Source organism: Microtus pennsylvanicus, chromosome 14 (genome assembly GCF_037038515.1).
Source record: "Microtus pennsylvanicus isolate mMicPen1 chromosome 14, mMicPen1.hap1, whole genome shotgun sequence".
Lineage (NCBI taxonomy): Eukaryota > Metazoa > Chordata > Mammalia > Rodentia > Cricetidae > Microtus > Microtus pennsylvanicus.
The window spans coordinates 13,307,897-13,329,312 of NC_134592.1; the positions used below are offsets into that span (position 1 = coordinate 13,307,897).

Below are 21,416 nucleotides of genomic sequence, written 5' to 3' on the forward strand. Positions count from 1 at the left end.
GTGAGTTCAAGACCAGCCTGGTCTACAGAGCTAGTTCCAGGACAGGCTCCAAAGCCACAGCGAAACCCTGTCTCGAAAAACAAAAAACAAAACAAAACGGAGTCCCATTCAGTCAGGCTGTGGCGGCACATGCCTGTCACCCTGGTACTGGGGAGGTGAAGGGTCGTTCTCAGCTGCATAGCAAGTTCAAGGCCAGCCTGTGTCAAAGTAAATAAATTAAATTAAATAGATACAGCAACGGTCAAGTTTTATTAAATAAAATGACTACACGAACGCTCACAAGGAAGTTGGCGACACCAGTGGGTTTTTCCCCATCGCACCTTTATTGTCTGCTCAGTTCACTGATCAGAATTACAGATTTCCCAGAATCACACGGCCTGTAGGTGGCGCTCTTTCCTGGGCGCCTCTCACATCTCTACCCAGCCTCTCGCCCCTTTCTGTATTTGTGTCATAATTTGCCAGAGTCCAGAGGGTTCTCAGGTTGTTTCCTGTTATGGGGTTGGGGAAGGGAGGTGTGCAAAGCTGGCTCTCTGCAAATCAATAGGCTTTCCATGCTCACCCTGGCTGGGATAAGGAACTGGACAGGCTGGGCTAGGATCTGACTCCACTGTACGCCAGGTAATCTTGGGGAAGATTCCTGGTCTGAGCTCTCCTTCCTTCATCTACAACACAGGTGAGACTCTCCTTTTCCTGGGCTACTAAGGGCCCGGTGATTTGTGTACAATGTGTCTTTCCTTCCGGTGGGGAAGGAGACGTCTCTGGCCAGAGCCAGGTGCTCACGGGAATTTGATTTATAAAAGAGACTGGTCCCTTAGTGGAGCCTGAGAAGTGACTCCGCCGTGGTGCCATTTACGGAAGGGGGCAGGCAGAGACCCCATCAGTGTCATCTGAATCCAACCCGGCAGGCTGCTGCCATTTCTGCCAGTGGCGGAATGAACACTGACCCTGTCCTTAAGGCGTCCACAGCAGCCAGGCTGGGGCTATGTTAGGGAGCCAGGGAGCAGGGCAAGTCTGTATTTATTCAACCCACTCCTTAGAGAGGAAATAGCTTCATGTGGGTGGGAACGGGCTTTAAAATGTGCAAGGGGTCCTTTACAGAGATCATTGAGCCCCTTCCAACACCCTTGACGGGCCACTTGTCACAGTGGCGTCTTTACAGCAGGAGCTGACTGCGCTTGGGCTCCCCCAGTGGGAAGGCCTCACATCATTCAAATCCCTCCAACTTCTGAAGAGACCTGGCCCCGCCCAGGCATCTCATCAAAGAAGGGGCGGCACACTGACCTTTGAGCTTACCCCGTTTTCATCTCTCACGGTCACAAAAAAAAAAATCAAAATCTGAGAAACAAATGGTTTGCAGGGGTGAATGAGCGACACTGCCAGTGAGCCGCTGACTGCTCCATCCCACAGGTGACCTGCAGGCAGGGCCACACTCCTCTTCCTCAGTGGCAGTCCTTTGAAAACAGGTTGAAAGCTGATCTGTCACTCAGCCCTTGTGCATGCATAATTCTCATTGAAGACAGGGTGCGCTTAAGGTCTGCATGCCCACAATCGGTTTAGATCTCTGACAGAACAACATAAAACCACTTGACAATCTCGAAACATGCACCAGCCAAGACCATGGCTGGTATTACAGGAAAAAAATGTCCTCTGGATGAAAGAGGAGGAGAGGAGAATAGGAGAGAAGAGGGCAGGAGAGAAGAGACGAAGGCAGGGGAAGGGAGGAGAGGAGAGAGAGAAGGGAGAGGAGGGAGTGGGCAGGAGTCAGGAACGAGAGAAGAGAGAATGGAGAGGCAGAGATGGGGAGGAGGAGAGCATGAGAGCAAACGAAACGAACTGGATGAGACACCAGGACGGCTACAGAAAAGACATCCTGCGCTTGATGGAGCAAAGCGATTAAAATCATGAATAGCTATGGATCCAGAAGTGCTTCTCCAAATATTTGGTTCATGCTAAAAAATAGAGCACATTTATTAAAAATATATATTTATAAACCTTGGTATGAACAGATACACACATCAAGCCAATGAAAAATGAAAAATAAGTTATCTTCTGTATCAAACAGCTGGAAACATTTGATGAATGGGATGCCTGTGAACGGACCACCCCGAGAGCGGGTCCTGGGAGGTGGTCAGCGCTCCAGGGTGAGGCATTTCTTCACCCCTTCGCTCACCACTCATGCCGAAGGCTGGTCTTTCCAGCATCCCGCCAGGTCCCCTGCCAGGGACGCCGAGTTCCTTGTGGCCTGAATGAGTTCCGTTGGATTCATTGTGCTTCAGAGTTGTCTGCTCCTCACAGCAGGATGGGTTCTTTTGGTGACCTGTTAGAAAGTTCGGAGGTGCATTGATGGAGCAGGTGTGGCCCCCTGCAGTGTCTGGTCACCGAGAGGTGGACACACAGGACCCTTGTCTCATGGCCATCCTGAGGCAGCCGAGGCTGCCTGGGGCCATTCACAGTGTGGTATATATGTAGACAAAGATGATGACGATCAGGTTCAGGATGGTTCCAATGATGCCCAGCATGGCCAGAACACTCTCTTCTTTGCTCTCTTTCTCTTGGCCTCCCCGGTCCTCATCATTTCCACCTGTGATTACCATCTTGGTTGCAAATGTCTTTATCTTCCTCGCCAGACTAACCTGGAATGACGAGAAACAGAACAGAGAGAGATCATTTCTCAGCATCCTAGCTGAGGCCAGGTGAACAGGTAGGGAGACTACAGGATTCAGGACTAGGACTGAGGCCAAGTGGATGGGTGGGGCGACTGCAGGATTCAGGACTAGGACCGCGCGGGGGGGGGGGAGTGATATCTGCAGCATCAGACATGATCTTGGCACACATCTCTCTTGCTCACTGAGAGATGGCAGAACATGGGGGCTGGACAGACAGTTCAGCCAGTCAAGTGCTTGCCTTGCAAATACAAGGACCTGAATTAGATCCCCAGGTCCCACAAAGCCTGGAATCCCAGTGCTGGGGATGGAGACACAGGAGGACCCTTGGGACTCACTGGCCAGTCAGTCTAATCTAATTGGTTAGGATTAGCTTCAGAAAAGTTAGAGACGCAGTCTCAAAGGAAATGGACAACTTTCCTAAGGATGACAGCCTGAGGTTGATCACGGGCCTCTACACTTGTGAACACATGTGCAGGTGCAAACACTCATGCCCACCAACCACACACACGCGCACGCACACACACACATGCACGCACACACACACATACACACAGTGTCAGAACATAAGTTACAAATTTCAAGGATAAGATATTAACAACATAAAGAAGTCTAGGCCTCAGGCCACCCCCTCAGTGTAGCTTGCTCTCCCCTTTCCCATGAAGCAGAGACAGACAGTTATCATAGTCACAGTAGAGCGAGTAGGGAGGTTGTGTATGTTTCCATGCTGGGTCAAAGCCAGGACAGGAGTGTGAGCTCTGTGCTCAGGAGGGCGTAGGGACACCACCATTGCACACACATGTTCTAAAGCTCTGGCTGAGATAGGAACAGGGAGTAGGGGGGTCCGAGAGGAGGTGATGTTGTACCCAGAAAGGCTGTCAGCACTTCCTCCAAGGTGTGAAGGAGGCAGTCCCACTAGAGACTCTCGTGGTCTTTGGTGAGAATACATGCTGGCACGATTGTTCTGGAACACCATTCGGCACTACTTAGGAAAGCAAAGAGACAGTTTGTAGCTGGGCACCTGCTCTCCCAGCTGTACGAGAGAGAGAGAGAGAGAGAGAGAGAGAGAGAGAGAGAGAGAGAGAGAGAGAGAGAGAGACTGAGGCCAATCATCCAGCTGCAGTAGCAGCTGTCCCAGAGAAGGACTGGAGGCTGCCCAGGTGTGCGTCAGTGACCATGTGGTAACAGAGCCACACGGCTGGAATATTCCATGACAATGAGACGGCATTACTGCAGCTGTCCCTGACAGCGCGGACCAAGCCCAGACACTGGAGGGGAAAAGCACCTACCCGCAGAATGTATGCAGCCTAACTATATGTGAAGGCTCCAAACAGCCACTGCTGGGCCATGTGTGTTTTGAGTTCTGTAACAAAGAATGATGGACATGAAATCCAGGAGAATGTCTTCCTCTAGCCAACGCAGTAAGGAATCCCTGGGGTACAATGGCCTTCAGAGACTCTGATCACTCTCCGGAAGTTAGGCTGGGCAGTGGACACTGGGCTGTTCACTGTTACCATAGTGAATGATAGGTGTACGTTCCTGCTATTCTCTGAACTCCTTGTGTATTTGTAATAGGCAAGACTAACGTTTATATATTAGGGTAGTTAGTATAGCCATCCAGAGGTCAGCAGTTCAACACTTCCTTGTCTATTTCTACCCCAATTATATTTAAAATATGCTGTCGCATGGGGCCTTTGGGGGATGGGATCGAGGAACAGACCAGATTAGACTTCCTCTATGAGGAAACTGCATCTTTCCAGCTAAAAGCTTTCCTGTATTCAGGGAATGTACGGGTGAGAAACGTATGTACGTGCTGGTTGGTTTTTGTCACCCTGGCACAAACACAGCTATAGCTGGGAAGAGAAACCTCAACCGAGAAAACGCTCCCATCAAATTGCCCGTAGGTGAGTCTATAGAACATTTTTCTTGATTAATGATTGACGTTGCTTCGAAGGCCCACTTCATTAGGGGTGCTGGCACTCCTGGGCAGCTGCTCCCGAGTTGTATAAGAAAGCGGGGAAGAACAAGCCAGTGAGCAGTGTTCCTCCATGGCCTCTGCTTCAATTCCTGCCTCTAGGTTCCTGTCCTGACTGTGTGAAAAGAAACGTGTGTCGCTGTGTGTGTACAGCTGCACATACACTCATACAAACACCACACACACACACACACACACACCGCACATACCCACCCAAACGTGCTTCCTCACACACCACTGGTTTTCTTTCTCAGGAGTCTCCTAATGTACTGGTCACATGATATCTTAGGGGGACATCCCCAGATCACCATTGGAAATCCAGGTGTTAGAAGGGAGGCTCCCCCATGAATGTCTTCTCACCCCTTCTGTTGTGCATGTGAACCCTGGAAGGCCTCACAGAGCAACTCACGACGCTGAGCACAGGACACTGTCTGTGCGAAGAACAGAGGCCACCAGTGACACCTGGGGAGACTGACCGCATGGAGCCCGGAAGTGAGCGAAGAGGTGCACTCTGGGTAGGTTCTGACCCTGACAACAGTCGGGAAAAGTGGTTTGACTTTTCTTCCTTCCATTTTCAATGCTGAGAAAAGGGACACATCCTTAAGTGTAGAGATTAAGTATAGATACACTCTTTAGTGCTAAGACTTCAAAACAACACAAAAACCCAGCCTTCTGCATCCCCGGGGACGTCCTTGGTGACCCACTAAAGCCGCCGTCCCTTACTCCCTCGACTCCTAACACCATAGGCAGCTTTGCCTGGTTTGGAATTTTCACAAATGGACTCCCACAACATTCTCTTTCAGGACTCTGGCTTCATTTCCCTGCATCGCTTTGTAGGGCTCAAACAGTCTCTCTTAGCAACAGTGGTCTCTTGGCTCTACATACCGGGGACCGATGGGTCTTGTCTACTATTAACGGAAGGTGGGAAGAGTGGGGCTTGGGGTTGCCATGGCTAGCGCTGCTGGGAGCGCTCTTGTGGCACTCCTCTTCTGGTGCCAGACTGCAACACTGCCTAGGAGAACGGGCCCCATGTGGAAAAGCTGGAGGACCCTTTCAGGGAGCATCCACACACCTGCTCCACAATTCTTGTGTGCAGGCATGTGCTTGCTTCGACACATATCCACGCACCCCCTCTCCCCACCGTCTGTTTCAGAACATTTCAAAGCAAATTGAAGATCTGACGGCTCTCCCTTTAAATACTGCAGTGTGTGTGTTTTAATTCCAGTCCCACATCCACTCATGTTTTTTCTAATGTAAAATTTACATGTATGTAATTTCTTCATAGCTACATGCACTCAGCAGAGGAAAACAGGCATGGGGTATGTATGTGTGTATTTTGGTAGTGTTGTCAAACAGATTTTCAGTGCAGTGGCATCCGCTTGATTGTCGGCAAGTGAGCACTGGCTCCCTTCCCCTTGACTTTGCCCACTCCGTGGTCCAGACATTACGTAAGCCTTAAGAAGGTACGTAGAAGCCTACTTCTCGTTCTGCTCTGGGTAAAAGGGTCTCCAAACATCAGACTCTTATGTGCTGGGCTTTGTTGATACTCATTTGCTATCTTCTAGATGCTGAGGATTCTAGGACAGAAGTACCTGGGCCTCTACGTCTGTGCACAGTGCCCAGGTGAGACATGCTGAACGTATGTGCAGGTCCTGTGAGAAACCTGGTATCTCCTGTCTCTACAGGGGAGGAGCTGACGGCCACGGCTGCTCTCCAGAGATGAGATTAGTGCTGTCCTTATAACCAGAGAGCCATCATGGCAGTCACTCAAGCACAACAACTGCCTGTCATCAAGGCTGCTTGGTTTCAAGGCTTAATTTAGCCCCTTTCCTGAGTTAACCCCAAATGGTTCTGACTCAGGAGGAAGTGGAGGGCAAAATCAGGTCACCTGTGTTTACATCCCGAGGACTCTGCAGCTAACCAGAAAGATCTTTCTGAGCCACAGGAGAGAGAGCTGCAATCCTGAAGCTGGTCCCTAGCTGTTGTTGCTAGGACATCAGCCCACCTTTCCCCATAGGAACCACGTCAAAAGGGTGCTGAACTCCCAGGGCAGTAACTGAGGGCCCCACCGGAGGGAAGTGCTTAGGACAGTGTTTTCTTATGTAACTGGGTAGGGGACAGGAGACCAACAGTGTTGACTGGAGAGCATGACGCTCTGTCTGGGAGCTCAGCCTAGAAACCCATGCAGTGACAGAAATGGAGTCAAAACAAGCGCTTCCTCCTTCAGGCTACTTTTTTGACATTATCTGGTCTCTACAATAAAGTATGCAACACACCAAATAAAGAATAACTCATCAATTCCAGATAGAGCTTAGAGGAATGGAGAATGTGAAAACCGTGATCGTCAATAGTCAGGAGAAAGGGGTGTGTCTGTGACCATGGAGGAGAAACAGCTATCTTAAGAAAAGCTCTAACTAGGAAGACAACTATTAATTAATTCCAAGGAATTATGCCTGAGATGCTTGGTGACCAAATACTAGCATAGAAATGAACCACAAAAGCTACCACCTAGGATATAAAGACATATGGTTAGTGAGTGATATGTCATGGCATATGACATATGATATACTATATATCTAACAGGCATTGCATATTAGTATCAAATCAGCAAGAAAACAATATGCACACAATAGAAAAGTAGGCAAAATCCTATCTAGGAACTTCTCAAAAGAGAAGCCACAGGGAAACTGGACATGGTTGTCAGACAAATGGAATTTAAAACATTATCAACTACCCTTCAAGAACCATGAGGCTGGTAAGAAAGAAAACTCCAGTCGAGGTAGCAAACACTTAACCAAGGCGCAAGGCTTCAGGGACACCAAATACAGGCTTCAGGGAGCATCAGGCAGCCACCTTGGAAAACTCTATGGCCCCTTGTAAAGCCGAGCACACTCAACCCCAATGAGAGACACTTACCGCTCAGGACAAGCCCTGACTACACCTGCATAGGCGCACACCAGGACATGTGGACAAGATCTCACGTTTGCAGGCAGTAGTGTTCATCTTAACAGGATGCTGAACACCACGCAGATGGCCATAGACCTTCGAGAGTCCTCACACTGATGGTAGGGGGGGAGCAGGAGATGTTAGGATATCACAGGTGCAACGTTGAGAGGTAAAGCACACTGCAGACTACAGAAGGGAGGGTACCATTTAAATGGCAAAAAAAAAACGCAACGTCACACTGTTTGGAGGCATCAACCTGATGCAAAACAAAGCAACGGAATGCCAAGGCCGGAGTAGTGGTTCCCACAGAGTGGATGGAAGGGGTGGCTGCTGACAGATGCTCTGAGAGCATCCTAAGCTGCTTCCTAAGCTAGTGGCTGGCACGTGGCCCTTGTGTGTTATAATTTACGTTTCATAAATACGCTCCTTTTATCTACTAATTAACTAATAAATCAATTACTTATGTCCATAAGTGAATTATCCAATTAATGAATTATACTAAAATGAATATAAGAAATTACTAGAAACCACTTGGAGAGTGTATTTGCAGGTGGATGTTCATGAATGGGCAGGGGCAGGCACAGGGGTGCACAAGTTTGTGTATATGCGTGTGGGCCAGTGGTCCCCGGTGTTCATCTTCAGGAGCCATGCATCTTCTTTCTGGTCATAAGGTCTCTCACTGAGACCCAGGGCTTGCATATTAGGCTACACCAAGTGGCCCAGAAGCTCCATCTCTCCCCGCCACTGGGATAATGCACACACCACTATGTCTAGCTTTTAAATATATAAATACTGAGGACTGAATCCAGCTCCTTGTGATTGCACGGCAAGCACTTTACCCACTGAGCCAGCTCCCCAGGCCTCAAATAAAAACAACTTTAAAAACAACAATAGGGTTTTAAGGCCTGCCGTGTTAACTGTCAAAAGAAGCCCTTCCTTGTCACCAGAAAGAGGGTCATGATTCTGCAAAGACAATACTGTTCACAGCCTAGCATCCCCAAGGTGGAGAATTGATGGCCCCTTACTTTTGAGCAGACTCAGCAAGCTGGTCTTCTGCTGGGCTGCTCCTGCTAAACACACTGGAGAGTTTTAATCGCTTGCCTAACTGGGATGCCCGTCTTGGGAAATAAACCTGGAGTACATAGTGATACAGTGTTCCTGTGGTCTGGGTGTGGAGGCTGCAGGAGAGCTGGGAGAATAGACCAGAGTGAGCGTTCTGTGTGCTTGCTGGAGTCATAGCTGGTCAAGATAGGGGCACCAAGGATGCTCACTGCTGCTCACGGCATTGCCAGCATCCACGCCTTCGTCTATGTATCAGCATCTTGGGTTTCTTCTGGAAAATTACCCTCCATAATGGATGCTATCAGTCATGGAATTGAAGGGATGGCCTGCATCCGGCTAAGCTTACCAAACAGATGGTCTCTTTCTATACTCAACTTTAGGAAGAGAGAAACAGGGTGGGGCCACAGCAAACTGATCCATACAGCCTGATAATCAAAGATTCATCCTAGTCACGGTGTCTGGAGGAGATCCCACCAACTGCTGCCTCTTGGAATCAGCCAAGCTTGGCTCACCATCTCCTTGTGCATCCCCCACCCCCCGCCGCCCCCAGCAACCTCCATATTTCTCCCATGAAAATACTGAGTTTGCTTAGGCAATTTGGAACCCGTTGTGATCAGTAACTATCCCAGGTAACCAGAGAGCAGTTACTTTTCCAGACGGATATTCCAAGTTACTTTGTTTTTAAGTCTTCATCTGATACCTTCGAGAGGTATCAGATTCCCTGAGAGGAGAGCCTGACCTTTTAACATTGCAAAAACAGCATTATCATCTACAGAGTTCAGACTCGCGAACTAGGCAATGGAGCTATTTTAAAAAATTGTGGAAAATCTGTTTCTAAGTAAGTCTGCAGCTTCGTGCTGCGTTGTCCCTAGCCATATGCAGCTGCACACAGACTGGAGGCTGAACATGCCTGCTAGAACTCTCTGGAGTGTTAACAGTCGTCTCCCCACCATCCTGGAATTTCCCACCTCTCAACACAGCTGATTCCACCTCCCGACAGCTTATCCAGGAACACTCTTCTTTGCCTTAAAATAAAATCTCTTTACTAAATCTTGTACCCACTGGGGCCATTTTAAAAACGAGTCGCGAAGCCAAAGTAAGTCCCTATCATCCTCAGCAACAATCCTGCTTTTGAGAAATTACCATCGATCGCTCTGGCTTCAGCTACAGCAGGGGACGCTATCCTGTCTCCATGGCTGAGCGGCTGTGTGATCTGGTCAGGACGCTGCATTCCTCAGAGTCCCGGTTTCCTCTTGGGCATGAGGGGCAGTAGGTAGCTTATAGGATGAAAGATAAGGAATGCACTTGCACAGTCAAGCGGGGAGCTGCTCTGATTAGAGGTGACATCGACCGAGACACCTCATGGCTCCACGAGACCCTGTCCTCCATCTAAGCCCCTGCGGCTTCTTTCTACTCATCTAGAGAGTCTACCTCATCACAGTTCTCTCAGGAAGGCTCAAACAAAAACACAGCATTACTGTAGGATAGATATCCCAGGCTACACACAGGAGAATCCACCCTCCTTTCTTCTGGAATGTTATGACATGGGCAAGTCTCTCCCTCTACTCTCCAGGCAGAGTACGAAGTACAGCTAGAACTTCAGCTGGCTCCTCGGTGACTCCATGGGGAGGAATGGCAGCGGGACAGCCAGCTTCAGGTGTCTGCTGTGGTTTGTTCTAGTTACTTTCCTGTGGCTGTGAGAAAACTCTAATCAAAAGTAATACAGGAAAGGAAGGGCTTATTTACTGAGGGAAATCAGGGCAGGAACTGAAGCAGAAACCACGGAAGAACGCTGCTTGCTTTCTTATATAGTCCTGACGCACCTAAGCAGGATGCCGCCCATAGTGGACTGCACCCTTCCATACTATCTTTGGTCAAGGTAATATCTCATGGGCATGGCACAGACCAATCCAATCTGAACAACTCCTCACTGAAGTTCCCTCTTCCCCGGTGACTCTAGGTTTTGTCAAGCTGACAATAAACTTACCAGCACATTTACATTTGAATGTAGAATGCCTCCCTTGGGCTCCGGGCTCCAGCTCCGGTATTTGAAAACTTGGGGCCCTGTTGTGGTGCTGTTTGGGAAGACTGTGGACTGTCTGGAGGCAGTGGATCAAAGCTGATGGGCCTGGAGGTTTTATAGCCCAGCCCTACTTCCCTTTCACTCTCTGCTTCCTGATTGCTGATGCAGTGTAACCAACAGGTCTCCTGCTGGTGCTGCCACCACTGAGAGGAACCCATAAGACCTGGAACCGTACACCAAAGCAAACCCTCCTTTAAGTTGCTTTTGTTGGGTGTTGTATCTCAGCACCAAGAAGCATAATCAATACAGCCCCTACACAGGCTCTAGCATGCTCGGACCCGAGGCAACGAAGTCCCTTCTCTCTACACTTGTTTCTCGGAGGAGCATGCTAAGAACTGGAGAGCAACCCTGGCAAAGCCAGCGCATGACCCACAGGAAACTGAGGACCCAGAGAATGCCGGTGCAGCAGTTAAACACAACCACAACGGTGGCAAAGAGCATGTGGCAAATGACGTCATGCACATGAAGGGGAGACAAAGGGCCTTAAAATCCAGGTCCACTTATGATTGTGAATAATTTTAAAAGCCTTACTTGCATAGAAAACAAAAGCATGCCTGGAGGAAAATTCAGAAATTTTCTGCAACACGGTTGATTGTTATTTTATTCATGTCATGTTCAAAGCAATCGATAAGTAAGTAAATAAAACAATGAAGACCCCGAGCATGTCTGCTTGATCACACTCTTAGGAGAACCTCAGCTTCCAGAGCGAGGCACCCACTGTCAGCTGCTGCTGGAGAGGCAAGAGAGGGTCAGAGAGGGGCTGGAGTTGGTCGTGGAAATTACAAAAGATAAAGATTCTGGGGCTGCTGAAGTGTTTTCTCTTGCAGGTAGGAGGACCCAAGTTCAATCTTCAGGATCCACAGCTTAAGAAATGGCCAGGGAGACCAAGGAGATGGCTCAGTGGATGAGCTTGCTTGCTGCCTAAGCCTGAGGACTCCAGCATAGACAGGAGGGGAAACAGAGTCAGATGGGAACTGCTGGCTATGAGTCTAGCAGGGAAACAGTGAACTCCAGGTCTAGCAAGAGACCCTGTTCCAAAGGAATAAGGCAGAAAGCCACGGAGGACACCTGACATCTTCCTCTAGCCTCTGCATGTTCACATGGGTGTGTACATACACACATGTATAAGTCACGTGTTTATATGTTTATAGTCCCAGCACCGGGACATGGAGACAGGTAGATCTCTGGGTCTCATTGGATAGCCAGATGGCTCCAGGTTAAAAGGAGAATCTACACCAAAAAACAAGGTATATGGCCTCTGAGGTCGAGCCCTCAAGAGGAACACACATGCATAAACTCACGCATGCACACACGCACTCATGCATGCATGCACACACACATAAACACACAGAGATGAAAGTCTCAATACTCTCTGGATGTGCAGAGCTATTTACCTGGAGCAGGCATTGGTGCCAGTGTCCTTTCACCCTAGAAGGTACATCTCAGAATTCAACCTTTGCCCCTCAGCGTGGGAAAGGGGAAGGAAGAGACCTTGCATCCTTGCACAGTCCCTGCATTCTTGCTCTGCAGCCAGTCACCCAGCTCAATTGTCATTCCAAGCACTTCCCTCCTAGAACATCTTACATGTTGGGATGAGGCGGGTTCATTCTGGCCCTACTTACAAGGACAAGCTGCTGCCTTTAAATTCAGACTATTCAGTTGATGGGGCTAGTGAATGGTGCTGGAAGGCCGGGGCAGCATCAGCTTTTCCCTCAAGAAAAGACCTCAGCAATCTCCCAAATCACAGGAGCTCCTGGGGACCTGAGGCCAGTCTGCTTTGAGCATCCTCTGAGTATAACAATTAGCCAAATCCTTTACTAAGCGGTGGGGTTACACAAACGGCAGGCAGCATCTGTGTCTCAAGGTCTAAATGCAAGCAGATCACGAAGGCCATGTGAGTCCAGGGTACTACAGAAACCCAGAATGGGGTGTCTGACTGCCTGGGATGGCAGGCCAGGAATCACTCTGGCAAGACAGGTAGTCTCAGCCAAAGTGGAAAAGGAGAGGGGGATTAGCCTATGGAGTGCAGGGGAGGCCATCTAGGCGGGAGACTGACAAGCATAAAGGAAAAGGGAATATAAACACACAGGGTGCCATTGCAAGGCTAGGCCATGAAGGTCAAGGGGAGGTAGGAGGGGCTGACCTGGAAGAAGAAGCAGGGATCATAGCTGGGGCCCTATAAGCTTCAGAAAGCAATTTTTGAATTTATTCGGTAGATACAGCAGTGACATGGATGTTCATTTCATATTTATTTTCTCAGTCACACACATTCCCTATTTACACTCCCTTGTATGCATGAGATATTTCGTAATAAATTTTTAAAGCTCAATTAGCATCTCAAATCAAACCACAGTAAGAAAACACCGCTAGCTTGCTCACTGGGTAAAACACGGCCCCTCGCCTCCGGCTCTGCCAATGCTGCTCACGCGGATCCCACTTCCTGCTTTCCTGCCTCTCAGGGCCTGAGCTGGGAGCCCTGTGCAAGTGGCCAGTCCTGTGCTCACCAAGGTCTCTACGGGTCAAACTCTTCTCCCTGGGTCTGTGCACAGCTCAGCTGGCCACAGAATGGCCTGGTGTTATCAAAGTTACCTGAAGGGGGTGGTACCCAGATTGTCCTGCCATTGGCATCCTCCCTATTGCTCCCAGGAGCTTCTAAGACCCACTGAAGACAGAAAACATTTGTAAGACATTTAGTTTGCTTCACAGAGTGTCAGAGTTATGACTATTAATTAGAGCACTGACTCTCTAATTGTCACGGAGCTGCTGGATCTAGTCTTGTACTCAGTACTTCTCATGATGTGCCCAGCTACTACTTTCCAGTTACATAAGACGATGATAGTCACAGCTATCTAGTAAGCAAGAGTGTGGAGCAGGTCTTCATGGTCTTCCACCTATCCACCCGGCTTCAGAATTAGAGATGGAAAGAGAGACAAGATACAGACATGGTAAGATTTTGATTCAATTTAGGTTTTTAAATTTAATGACAGTAGTATATACAACTGCATGCCAAGAATCTCTAAAAACTAATTTAGCATCTACCATATGTCAAGACCTGTTCTAGTATATTTGGATGCACTAGAAGAAGCAGACAGACATTCCTATTTTAGAAACAAGGTCTTCAGACTGAAAACGGATCCCTGAACACCTACACCATGGCAGGCAATGTTTGTATGCACCAGGAATATAACTGTGACTAAAGCAAAGAACTCAGCAGAAACTTGAGTCAGAAACTGTACTGATGCAGCTCGCAGTTACCTATCTCCTTGCCTGTCAAATGCTTCAAATGCCACCTTCTGGGCCTGTGCCTCTTGGTGCAGTTCATGTGCTTGCACACACTTCCTGCCTTATATAACTGCTGATCACCCTCAGAGGTGCAGGCTCAGCAGCATCTCTGGGACCCTTTACTCAGGCTGCATCTGAGCATCTCTTGTCCTGGCATGCAGGCTTCCCTTTACTCTGTCCTTCTGCACTAAGCAATGAGCTTGTTTAAGATGGATGATTCATCTCTGTAACCTCCAACCCCTGGGTCGGGTATGAGGACACCATGGTACTCCAGGAATAAACAAACTAATGGTGGATGATGGATAGACTGATGACAAGCAGATGAATAATGGAAGGATGAGTGATGGATGGATAAATATATATGCAAATGATGAGTAAATGTATGAGTGGATGACGGATGGATGGATGGATGGATGGATGGATGGATGGATGGATGGATACATGGATGGATGGTGGATGGATGATGGATGGATGATGGATGGATAGATACATGGACGGATGATGGACAGATGATGGATGGATGGGTGGATGGATGATGGATGGATGGATGGATGGATGGATGATGGATGGATGGATGGATGGGTGGATGGATGGGTGGATAGAAGGATGGATGGATGGATGGATGGATGGATGGAGGGGGGAGGGGGATACACAGGCAGAAATATAGTCACAAGGAAAGTGCAGGAACAGGATGATGGAACCAGGTGGTGGAACAAGGCAGCCTGGACTTCTAGCTGGATACCACTATGTATGGATACCCAGTGAAGAAAAGCTGTTTCAAAACAACCCTGTTTCCTGGATCATCAATCAGGGTCAGTCAGGTGGTGTGTGTGTGTGTGTGTGTGTGTGTGTGTGTGTGTGTGTGCTGGGAGTGGGGCATAGGGGAGACAACAAGAAGTCCTTTGCCTCAGGGCTAAGTGAACGACTGTCCCCTCTGGTTCAGCAACTTCTCGATCAGTTTCCCCAGGATGAGTTTTCTCGTGTGTGCGCACTAGAACAATGGGAGATGACACTGGCCAGGAGCCCCTGGTGGACCAGTTTATTTTCCTTCTCACCTTGAAGTCTGATGACAAGAAAGGTCAGTTCACTCTGTGGTGAGATTTTAAAAGAAAAAAAGGCTTGAACACCAGTATAAAGAGAACAAACAGCTCCCCGTACCACACTTAAAGGATAAATTAATCAGCGTTTCCCTTACTCAGTGAAAGAACATATTTTTAGGTGTGGGAAAAATTAATTATATCTGACTAAACTTCCCAGAGGAATGCAAGCCATCAGGTAGTCCTGAGGCAAGGGCATGGAAACCAAACAGGGGACATGAGACTCAGTCTTGAGGGACTGTCGTACGTCAGAATGCTGCCTCCTCGCCTGCCACCTCCTCTGAGCCACAGGCCCTACTGACAAATCAGCGGATTCCATTTCACCCAGAGGACAAACAAGACTCGAGGGCAATGGTGGGGATTTGAATTCATGCTTGGCTCCAGGGAGATGTGCCACAAAGCTCGCACAAGCCTGGGTGGCAACAGCATCGGGAGGCGACACCTTTGTTTTTAACACACGCCTCACTGTTGGTTAAAGTGCTGAGACCCTTCTGAGTGAGACTGTAATTCTCAGCTCTGACCAGAGATGCCCAGGAGGAGCAAGGCCAGCCCAGCACAGCCGGTACTCAGATCTTGGTCAGCTATGCTATCCTTCAATGGAAAGAACCAGAGCTGCTGGGAGAAGAGCCTGACTCTGGGATGAAAGAAGGGCAAATTCAAGGTGGATTCTGGACACCCTGTGGTATTACAAAGTACGGAGACACTCAAGAAAAGATGGGTGGGGGGTTGGCAGAGTGTCAGCACAAACCTGAAAGCCCCCAGTGGCTATAGTTGGGACAGTGTGAACAAGGAAACCACCACAGTGTTCGACCGTAACTCATAAAGAAAAATACACACTCACAAGTCTTTATGGATACAAATGTTTACATAAAAGAATAAACATGTGGGTGGGTCAGTTGTTTCTTTCAGGAGAGCCCTAGATTTCACATGCAAAAGGAAACAGAGGTAAACAGTCGCCACAGACAACAGCACTATGCAGTAACTGTGGACCAGATCCTGTGAAGGATGCTAAAACCAGTGAGGAATGTTTGACGGGAAGATTCACACAGATTTACATCCTGTTAACTGTTGCTTTCAGGGTAGTCATAAAGATGGTCACTCTACTGGTCTGTTAACCAAGCAGTCAAGGTCAACTTCACCATGGAGATACTGACATCACACACCCCAGCATGAGGGACCAAGAAGGACACGGCATAGCTCCAGGGGAATCTGTTCTGAAAAGTTCAACCTTATCCAGACCTAAGCTGAGAGACAGACACTGGACACAGTTGCTAAATTCTGAAATGCCAAGGTCGTGAAGACGAGGAACTGTCACAGGTTGGGGAGATTGAACAACGGTGTTCACCACCTGCAAGGACTAACGTACCGGGGTCACGAAAGATGCAAATCTGAGAGTGACCTCGGTAAGATAGTTGCATTGTTTTGTAAATCCAAAGCCCCCCAAAAGAAGTAGTTCAAGAGATGGCAGTGTCCACTTCCTGTGTGGTCCGTCGAGCCCAGACACCAGATACCCAGAAGGAGCCTTCATTGCTCCAGCTTCAACACCATCTGACTCCAGAGCCTGGAGGAGCCATGTGAGAAAAGACCACTGGGGCCAATCAGCACACACCACAGAGCCAAGAGAGTGACTAGCAAGTGTCTGGGTTCATGCCCAGCACTTTAGGATGAATGGCCAGTTATTCAGCAGTGGACACAGAACGGCAGGCTCGGAGAAGCTGTTTGCCGTCCTAAGAGAAGTGTTTCCTGCAAGCACGAGCAAGGGATTTTGGTGACATCTGAGAAATAGGCAGGTTGGAGCCAATGTTAGTTAGGTTTCTATTGCTGTGAAGAAATAGTGAAACCATGGCAACTCTTATAAATGAAAACATTTAATTGAGGGGGCTCGCTTACAGTTCAAAGGTTCCGTCTGTTATCATCATGATGGAGAGCAGGCAGGTGTGGTGCTGGAGCTGAGAGGCCAACATCTTAACTCAGAGGCAACAGAAAATTGACTAACTGCCACATTGAGGGACGCTTGAGCAAAAGAGACCTCAAAGCCAGCCCCTTAGTGACGCACTTCATCCAACAAGGCCACACCTCCTAAAAGTGCCACTCTCTTTGGGGGCCATTTGTTTTCAAACCACCACAGAGCCCTCTGGAGAGCAGAAAAGAATATGAACCTCAATTTTCTCATCAGCAAAGTGGAGAGAACAATTCTCTGGTCATTTGAATAAGAAATGTTAGCTGAACAGCAGACCCAGCTTGCTGAATTTGTAACTGTATCGAAAGTGCATCACTGTGTGTAGGGTGCTGAGGTGTGTGCTTGCTTATTCCAGAACCCCTGTGACTTCATGTCTCCATTCTCACAGATCCAGATGGCCATGGAGTGTCTCTGGATTTGGTTTTCCCTAACAAGGACAGTCCCACCCTGCTCTTCTGGCCCTGTCACCACATGCCCCGTCTTGGCTGAGCTACCTTGGACTCACTTTATCAGGTCCATTTTTCTGACTTTCCTAGGGCGCAGGGGATGTTGTTTTTGTACTTCATGTCTGCTGGCTTTTATTTGTGCAAGGGGGATGCAAGGAAGTGCATGTGTGTGGCCAGAGGTCAAGCTCAGATGCCATTCCTCAGGAGTTAGTCACCTTATTTTTTAAGACAGGGTCCTGCCTTGGCCTGGAGCTCACTGATCATGCTATAGACTGGCTGGCCTGCAAGCCTCGGGGAGCTGTTTGCCCGTTTCCGCACACTACCAACCAAGTCCAGACATTGTCACATGACTTCTGGGGCTCAAACTCCAATCATAGCAAGGACTTTATCCTCTAAGCTCCCCCGCACTCCTAGTGTTCATACAAGGAAGGGATAACACCACCATCATAGCTCATAAACGAGCAAGCTGAGTTTGCAGGAGGAAGACTGCCCTCAGCAGGTCTCACAGACGGACCCACAGCTGGCAGGGCACAGACAAGCCAGAGACATACCCACACAGTCTGGACCAAGCCCATGGTCTAAGTGCGTCGCTCCAGAACATCCCCGTCACACAATGAGATCATATCCTTAGCTGGTCACGGCTGCCCACATTAAATGAGGAACATTCCAAAAGCAGTTGCAAGCATCTCTCTCTCTCTCTCTCTCTCTCTCTCTCTCTCTCTCTCTCTCTCTCTCTCCCTCTCTCTCTCTCTCTCTCTTCCCTGTCATTCTTTATGTCTCAAAGACACAAATAAATGCTATCTACTTAGAGATGTTCTAACACCCTAAATTCCCCAAAGGAAAAGGCAAAGCTTTTAAAAAAAATCTACTTAGGGGCCCTGTTGAGATCAGAAATCAGAGATGTTGGAGCGTGTGCAAGGGTGTGGAGACTCCAAGCCTTGGCAATATGGAGAGGACACGGTCTCCACTCTTTCCCCTAGGTCCAAGCTGAGCTGTACCAACAGAGGCCGGAAGGATGTGGTTAGACCATGCTAATAGCAAGTAGGCTCCCCACACCACCTCATGACTGACTTGAGGGTTTCTTTTTCCAATCACCCTGAAGAAAGCCATGTCTGCACAGAACAGCTTCGTAAAAAAGATTTCCAGTGCTCAGCTCCGCCTGTGCGAATGGCTGGGCTGTGCTAGCAGTGGCTAAACAGCATAGACTTCATGAATCTCCTCTGGCAGGCTGCTACCCATCCGGATTTCACTTACTCGGGAGCATTTACATTTTAATGTGATTTCTTCCGACAGGATCAGACAGCTGGGTGGGTTTTTACCAGCTCCTGAGATAGAAAAATCTCATCTCTGCATATGAATCCTTGCAATCATTTTTGCGTGTGCGTCCAGGCTGGAAATGGCACCTTCTGAACTCTCTGGCTGATAACTTCCTGAAGAAACAGCTACGGACAGTCAGGGAAAAGTCAGGCTGACAGTTCTGATCCAATGCTTGTCCAGAACTAATAGGGAGAAAAGGGATTTTCCCAGAAGCCACCATCACTGAAAAGGGTACACTGTGTCATGCCTGCCTACCTATCTTAATTCCTCCCACGCTCTCCCTCAGCCAACCCTACATCAATGGTACTGGCCTTCTTGGCCTTTTGTGAAGGAACAATTTTAGGTCCCCACACTTGCAGTCTCCTTCAGTGGCAAACTTTGTTTAGACCTTCAAACTGGCCTATTCTACCCTGACCCCCAGAGACCACCTCCTGAGCACAGGTCCCCCAGTCCTTCACTCCGTATCACAGTGATGGTTATTGTCAATTCTCAGCTTGGCAGGTGTTAGAGTCACCTCTGAGCATCCATCTGAGGGTTACCTGAATTGAGGTAGGAAGACTCGCCGGCTGTGGATGCCCCCATTCCCTAGCTGGGATCCTGAACTGTATAAATGGGGAATGGGAACTGAGCAGCAGGGGACATTTGTCACTCTCTGCTGCCTGATTATGGCGACAGTGTGACCAGCTGCTTCAAACTCCTGCCACCTCGAGCTCCTCATCATGACAGACTGTACCATGACGTGGGAGCCAAAGCAAATGTTTATTTTTATTACAGTAAGTGGGAAAGAAACCAGGACTTTTGGCGTCCCTCCATCTTCCTCAAAGCGCCGATCACTTGGGAGCAAGCTCTGCTTTTATCCCTCAGTCCTTCCTTGAAGGTAAGCTGCATCGCGACAAAGACCTTCACTGCAGCCCCTGTGTCAAGAGCCCTGTCTGAGCAGAACTTGCACGAATGAGGAAGTGCCAATTCTCCAGAAAGTGAAGTTCTAGCTCCCTGGGGCTAACGTTCAGGATGACATTGGGTATCAGGAGCCTTAATCCTGGGGTTGTCATAAACCCAGTCCTAGTGGATTAACTCCCGTTGGCCACCCTCGCATGCTTGACATTTTCTGTCCCCCTCTCTCCCCTAACATCCTTTCCTGCTGTGCGCATGTGCATGCAGGTGTGGATGCATGTATGTGCGCATGCATGCAGAGGCCAGAGGCCACCTCAGTACTGGTCCTCAGGCAATTTCTATCCTTTTTGAGCCAGGGTATCTTACTTGCCCAGACTTTATCTGGTAAGCTTTGCTAGTTGGCCACCAAGCCCCAGAAATCTGCCTGTTTCTACCTCCCCAAGTGCTGGGATTCCAAGCACATACCACCACACCCAATATTGTTGAACATGTTTTCTAGAGGTTACTGTCAGGTCCTCATGCTTACAAAGCAAGCACTTTATTGACTGATTCATCTCCTCAGCCCTCCCTTGAGATCTTTATCTCCGTTTGGAGCCCAGCGCATAAGAGACTTCCAGGAATCCCTGTCTATGGAGGACATGAGTACAGACATAGAATCCTGGCCTCTGATTGTCAGAAAAGAAGGCGATATTAAAGTTTTGCGATCTGATCGCCATGGAACCCTCCCCCTTCTCTAATAACATAGCCCCCCATGTTACCCAGAATTCTCTTGGAGCATCCTAGAGCCTGTGGCTGCATGAGTGGAGACTTCCCAAAGCAGCAAGTAAACCATTGGCTTCCCACGGCTTTGGAGGGTAGAGATCGCACATGGAGCCACACAGCAGGACTTCCTTCTGTCTCTTTATGCTCCCTCTCCCCCACAGGCTGTTTCCTACATTATCTCTTACCCATCAGAAACATGAGGTTTGAAATCAATAAATAATTATGGGAACTAAAAAGCAGAGAAAATACACTTTCAAAATATAAGGAAAGAAAGAAAGAAAAAGCAGCCTCCCTCAGCCACAACTTGCTACAATAATTAGCCACACTCTCCTTAGTCTCTCGGCCTGACCATTGGACGAGGGCTCAGCTTAGCTGGTTTTATCCTGTTTGAAGGTGTGAACTGTTTGTTAAGGCTGATAATATGAAATCCAGCATAACTCACAAGTCCTTCTCTGGCTATCTCCCTTGTGGTCGGCGCTAGGAGTCACCTCGGATTATAGCTTACCTGTACCCAGCCAAGAAGCCAGCACACTGGGCACAGCTCTGTGCCTGAGGTAGACAGACACTGTGTCCTCATGTGCCAAGAGACCCACATATCCAGCCCAGCCCCATTGGCCTCTGCTCATTCTGCCTGGATTCCCTGGAGCAATCCCACTCTCTTCAGTCAGCTCACTGCCTTGGGGGAGCAGCGCTGCCAGGCAGACCCCATTCAGCCTCTGCCCGTCTGTTTACATGTTTGCTTGTCTCTAAGCTACAAGGGTTTCGAGCATGAAGACAAAGACTGGATCGCTCTTGCAGCCCCGAAGCTTCTTGTATTGAAGGAGCAATTTTGCGCTTATAGAGAGATTCCACATATAGCTGCCAAATAAATGGGAGCCTAAGGAAATAAATAAAAGTCCCTGGAAGTGGCTTCCTCTGAGGCACTCGCC

The 21,416-nt window shown here is 48.7% G+C and overlaps 1 protein-coding gene across 2 annotated transcripts in view; it reads right to left on the reverse strand.

Moving 5' to 3' along the window:
• Positions 1-261: 261 nt before the first annotated feature.
• Tunar (transmembrane neural differentiation associated intracellular calcium regulator) overlaps positions 262-21,416 on the reverse strand; it is a 47,262-nt gene continuing 26,107 nt past the window's right edge. For both annotated transcript variants that reach the window (XM_075948106.1, XM_075948105.1), the window contains one exon: positions 262-2,633. In XM_075948106.1, the coding sequence (XP_075804221.1) occupies positions 2,448-2,633 (186 nt within the window). In that variant the 3' untranslated portion in view covers positions 262-2,447. The remainder of the gene's footprint in view (positions 2,634-21,416) is intronic.